The sequence below is a fragment of the Macaca nemestrina genome, chromosome 10 (assembly GCF_043159975.1).
Source record: "Macaca nemestrina isolate mMacNem1 chromosome 10, mMacNem.hap1, whole genome shotgun sequence".
NCBI lineage: Eukaryota > Metazoa > Chordata > Mammalia > Primates > Cercopithecidae > Macaca > Macaca nemestrina.
Window position 1 is genome coordinate 138,517,755 of NC_092134.1, and position 6,000 is coordinate 138,523,754.

Genomic DNA, 6,000 nt, shown 5'->3' on the forward strand with positions numbered 1-6,000 from the left:
TATGTAGCCATAAAAAAGGATGAGTTCATATCCTTTGTAGGGACATGGATGCAGCTGGAAACCATCATTCTCAGCAAACTATCGCAAGAACAGAAAACCAAACACTGCATGTTCTCACTCATAGGTGGGAATTGAACAATGAGATCACTTGGACACAGGGTGGGGAACATCACACACTGGGGCCTGTCGTCGGGTTGGGGGAGAGGGGAGGGATTGCATTAGGAGGTATACCTAATGTAAATGATGAGTTAATGGGTGCAGCACACCAGCATGGCACATGTATACATATGTAACAAACCTGCACATTGTGCACATGTACCCTAGAACTTAAAGTATAATAAAAAGTTTTTTAAAAAAATACAGAATCCCAGGCCTCCCTTAGAGATTCTGACTCTGTTCTGGAGTAGAGCCTGAGAATCTGTATTTTAAACAATTGGTCTAGACAAATCTAATTGTCACATTAATTTGGGAAACACTGCCTTAACTCAAAAGGATGAACAGATAGTGATAGACCCAGGCAGAGGACGTTTTATGCAGAAGACGCCCTCCAGGATCCATGATGTCATCTATTATTTACCTCACCTTTCCACCCTGTAAGATTTGTGCTGGAGTATCTTAGCATATGCACCTTGAACTCCCTCAGGCTCAATCTGTGTGCTCAGCAAAAAGAGAGAAAAAGTAACCATTTTAGTGTTTAGTGATTATGACATTCTTCAGCACTAAATCCCACAATGGTGATCAAGGCATTCTGACATAGGATCCACTTTGTTCCTACTAATCCTCCCCTAAGCCCACACGAAACTTCAACCAGACTGAGAGGATCACCTGCAGCCTGTCCAGCATCTTTCCACCAGTTAGAAGGCGGCATCCTTGTTTTCTGGATGACTGCAACTCAGGGTCACCAGCTTGGTGAGGGGACAGCCCCAGTGTGTGACTTTTCTCCAGGTAGATGAATCTCACGCCACAGCACATGGCTTGGCAAGCAGAACGTGTGCTGGATTTCAGATCCATATACAGCCCCCGAGAGGGAAGCAGGGAAGTCCTGTGACTGGGAGGAGAACATGTTTGTAAAGTGATGTAAGACTGGCCCAAAAAGAAGGAAAAGGAGAAAGAGAATCAACTCTTGACATGGTTAAGACAAAAAGAGGATAGTCGAAAAAACTTGGGCAAAAAGTAAATGGTAGGTCTCTCAAAGGAGGCTCATGTGAACACCATGCATACTTGCTCAGGTAGAAACAAGAAGTGGGAGCATGCTGTTTACAGTGTCCCAGATGGAACAGTATGGTTATTCATACTTTTCTGTCCTAAGCATGCAGGGGTCCCAGGGTGGTACTGGGTCCTTCCTACCTCTAAGCTCCTCTGCGTTCTTCCTTGGGGGATATCTGATTTTCTCTTTCACTCATGGCTGTCAGTGGGAGCTGGTTTGGACCTGGCCATCCTAAAGTCAATTTGAGGAAATGCATAATCTGATAGCATGAATACAGGGTCACTAGGTCACCCCCATAACTTATACTGAAACCTTCTAAGCTCCCAAAGGGACACACCCATTGACATCCCCCTGGTGGAGTTTTTATGAACCCTGAGGGAGGTTCCAGAAAACTGGCTTAGAGTCATTGATCCCTCCCTCAATAGGGATATAATTATTATTGCTTGCTTTTGCTATTGGTAGCTTACATGATTCAACTAAGTATCCTTATTGACTCATGATTTTTTTAAATCTTCCTAGAATCCTGGAGGCAATGAGCAAACAGGATGAAGGGTAATTAAACTGGCTTTTAGTTACAGGAAGCCCTGTGGAAAAAAAGAGCACTGGAGATCTAGAAACAGGGCCCAGAAGAATTTTTGAGGTTCATCTCAGGTATGCAAGCCTCCGGCACTCCAGTCCCCTGGACTCGCCTTTTAAATGCTTATTCTGTCTCTTTCTAACTCCTTTGTCTCTGCCAGACTCGGGGTACCCGCCGGGTGGTGTGGGACTGGTTTCCCCAACATATTTGTCTCCATTCAACTTCATAGATGACACCCTGCCTGCTAGGTCAGTTGTTCTCCAGCCAAGAACACTATTACGGCTGCCTGGCTTCTGCCTGAGCAGCGTCAGGTGTGAGGAGTGTGCATGGCAGCTGCCCAGCGGCAGGTAAGTCAGCTGGACACACCTTGTACTGTCTCAGAAGTCAGAAGAATGCTTGCTCCTGCAGCTAGCCCAGGCTGCCTGGCTGAGAGGCTTTTCTCTATATATATCTATGTTTGTTTGGTGTGATGAGTCCTGATGTGAGTCTCTGACATCACATCATTTCAGAGCGAATAAAACGTGGGAGCACCAAGAATAACAAGAAAGGTCTTTGCAAAGAAGGAAAGAGGAGTAAACCAGACGGCTCTGGCTGGCTCCTCATGGCACACTGTGTCCTAGCTGATGGAAAGAATAGCGAGGCTTTGGGTAGAACTCCTGCCATTTTATGGCTTGAGGAGGCTGAGCCAGTGATGAGCCTTGGGAACGGGCGAGAGAGTCCTGGTGTGTCTGGGTGCTCTGGCAAGTACTGAGGGTGGTGCTGGGGTCACCACCCTAGGTACACAGACATCCTCCTGGGGAAGCTTCACCAAGCATATTTGCATGGGCAATGTCTGACCCACCCAGGTAAGCCAGGGCTTGTGGAGCTGACAGTCTTCCTGCTGTTTCATCCACTCTCTTGCCCTGTATCACTCTTCCCTTCATCCCTGTCTGCCTGTCTTTTTCTCTCTCTTTCCTAGATGCACCCACTCATTTATTCATCTATGTAACTTCTATGTATGAATAGAAACGAGTAGTGAATGAGACGTTCATGGAAACAGCCCTTATGAAACTTGCTTTCCATAAAGCTGTACCACAATAAAATATGATGAGTCTTATGAAGGAGGACGTAAAAAGTGCTATGGGTGCCTTAGGCCTCCTCTTCTCTCCTTTTATTCTCTCCTTCTGTCCCATCACACTTTCCCTTTTTTTCTTCTTGTCTCCATACAAACTCTTTCCCTCTCTCCCCGGACTCCCTCACTTCTCTGCTCCTTTCCTGTCCCAGCTCTTTTCTCCTCTGTCATCTCCCTTCTCACTCTCTTCGATCTTTCCCTGATTGCTTCTCTCCCTTCCTTTTTCTCTTCTTGCCTTTCCTTCCACCCATCTCCCAGCCTCACCCTGAACCCTGACAATGCTCAGTTCTCGTTTTAAAAGACACTTTCCCCAACTTCAGCCCAATGTGCACACACCGGGGCAGTCACATCCCCGCTCACACATAAAATACCTCCCTAGGGGATTCCAGCATTTGATCCTGTTACCTGGGGAGCAGGCGGAAATGGCTGCTTCCCTTGCTGAAGTTGGATGTGCAGGCTCATAAAATTCAGAGGCATTAGAGCTCCATGGTGAGCCGGAATCACAAACAAACCCCAGAATGTGTTGAAATCTTACCCTTAACTTTAAATGAGGAGGTTAAAATTTGGCACAGAGCAGTTTATAGATCACCTTCTGCATCCACTTCACAACCCTGTTAGGTCAGGTGGAAAACTATCATTATTATCATCATCTCCATTTACAGACCAGGAACCTGAGGCTGAGAGAGAGAAGCACTTGCTCAAAGTCACACAACCACAGTGGCACATCAGGATTCGATCTTAGGTCCTCTAACAAAGCCCTCATTAGTTCATGATAGGAGCACACAGCAAAATGGAAGCGAGGCCTTTGCCCTAGAGATTGCCACTTCTCTTGCACAGCCCCTACCACACATAGGCCTAAGGACAGGGCCACGCTAGACATCCCTAAGGCCCTTGGGATTCTTATTCTGTCTCGTTGCCTGCATATATGTAGATATAATGACAATGTATGTGCACAAGCCCACACACGTGCTCACCTCCCCCATACTGCTTGCTCTAATTTCCACGTCTACTCACTTCGCTCTCAATCCCCATCTCCCATCTGAAGGCACGGAATTCAGTGTCAGATGCTTCAATGAGCGACTGAGATGAAAATGTGACCTCTCGCCCATTTTCCCCTCCACATCCCTTTTTCCTAAGTGCCCATAAACACACACACACACGCACACGCACGCACACACACGCACACGCACGCACACACACGCACACGCACGCACACGCGTGCACACGCACGCACACACACGCACACGCACGCACACACACGCACACGCACGCACACACACGCACACACACGCCTTCCAGGTTAGCGTTGTAAACTTACTCAGATGCTTCAGTTCCGTCTCCAACTGGGAGAGTCTTCTTATCACTGCCCCGTCGCGCTCGTTCAGATGTAAAGGAAGCTCCTCGTGGAGACCACCCATAAATGGGTTTCGTAAAGTCTCCTTGCTAAAAAATACCAGAAGGAGATTGACAGTAATGGCCAGAGTCAGCCCAATGCAGAGGGCTTTGGAGCGTTTTCTCCAAAACGTCATCTTCTTCCTGGGGCTCGTCCACTCCCTATGGGGTTGAGTGCGTCACTGCCAGAACAGGCTAAGAATCAGAACCAGCCCAGCTTTTGTGGGAAAGAGAGGTTCTGGGGTGCCAGCTGAGTTGGTCTCCCCTGTGTAGACACCTATGGGAAGCCATGGGCGGCCTCTGAGGAGAAAAGTCTCCTTAATGCCTTCATGTATTTATGCCCCGAGACCATAACCGCTCAGCATTCCACAGGTTGCTCAGGGAGATCACACTCCCTTGAAGCAGTGGAATATAATCAAACATCTTGGCTCCTCCTGAAACCTGCTCCCACCCATTTCAGTCCCGATAAGTTGAAGATCTTAAGTAGTTTAGACACACGCCTTTGCTCAAGGAAATTCACAGCAACCGCCACTGCTGTACATCTTATTGAATGACTCATGATTCTCTTTTACTGATTAATCCTTTTCCTCATCCCGTCCTCCCCTTCCCATCTGCCCTAAGAACAAAGAGCTTGTAAACCAATAAATTGGGTGGAGCCCGAGAGCTCTGGAACGGGAGCAAGCCTCCGATGCTCTGGTCCCCTGAACCTGCCTTTTAAACACTTATTCTGTCTCTTTCTAACTCCTTTGTCTCCGCCGGACTCGGGGTACCTGCCAGGTGGTGTGGGACTGGTTTCCCCAACAGCTTTGTCTCCACCCAACTTCATAGATGACACCCTGCCCACTAGGCCAGATGTTCTGCGGCCAAGAACACTATTACAGATGCCTGGCTTCTGCCTGAGCAGCGTCAGGCGTGAGGAGCGTGCATGGCAGCTGCCCAGCGGCAGGTAAGTCACCTGGACACACCTTGTACTGTCTCAGAAGTCAGAAGAATGCTTGCTCCTGCAGCTAGCTCAGGCTGCCTGGCTGAGAGGCTTTTCTCTCTATATATCTATGTTTGTTTGATGTTTAATGTTCTGTGTCCCTGGAAAAACCACCTGGGAGACTCTGATAGGGCATGTGAGGTCTGGTCCTGTGGGTGTAAGAAGGGGATAAATAGGATGAAAGAGAAATCAAAAAGCGAGAAGTCTCTGTATACTCAGATCCTCGCTTTTTTGGAGAGCCGGGATCTCAGATGTCTTTTTACCTCACTCTACAGGGTTTTGGACACAGTAGGTGTGCAACAAATGCTTGTCCCACAAACTTAAGGAGAGACTTTCTTGCTAGTTCCTGGGACCTCAGGAGGTCCTGCCTAGAAGCAGGTGGAGAGGAGCTGGAGGCAGTGCCCAGGGGTTGAGCCTCAAGGGATGACCCTGATTCACGGGTATCTGTCCTTGCTTGTCGTCTGCACAACTTCATACACTGGGCTTCTACCCTGCTCCAGCTTCCAGTAACTCCTTTGCCTCCACACCTCACACTTATAAGATGTTTTGGATGAATCACCAATGATCATCATTGTAGAAAAAACACTTAAAATTGTTCACCAAGGCTAAAAGTTTTAAGTTCTCAGTCTACTGTCAATCCCGTCAAAATCACAGCTTCCACCCCAGCCTGGCTCTTTGGACTATTTACTAGGTCCCAAACACAGCACATGGTGACATGTGCTGAGGCAGAC

At 47.9% G+C, this 6,000-nt stretch overlaps 1 protein-coding gene across 1 annotated transcript in view; it reads right to left on the bottom strand.

Annotated features, from left to right (window-relative positions):
* Window positions 1-4,775, bottom strand: part of LOC105484161 (polypeptide N-acetylgalactosaminyltransferase 8) — a 63,346-nt gene extending 58,571 nt beyond the window's left edge. Inside the window, exon 1 of the mRNA XM_011745525.3 lies at window positions 4,214-4,775. Within this exon, the coding sequence (XP_011743827.1) occupies window positions 4,214-4,424 (211 nt within the window). The 5' untranslated portion in view covers window positions 4,425-4,775. The remainder of the gene's footprint in view (window positions 1-4,213) is intronic.
* Between the last annotated feature and the right edge of the window lie 1,225 nt (window positions 4,776-6,000).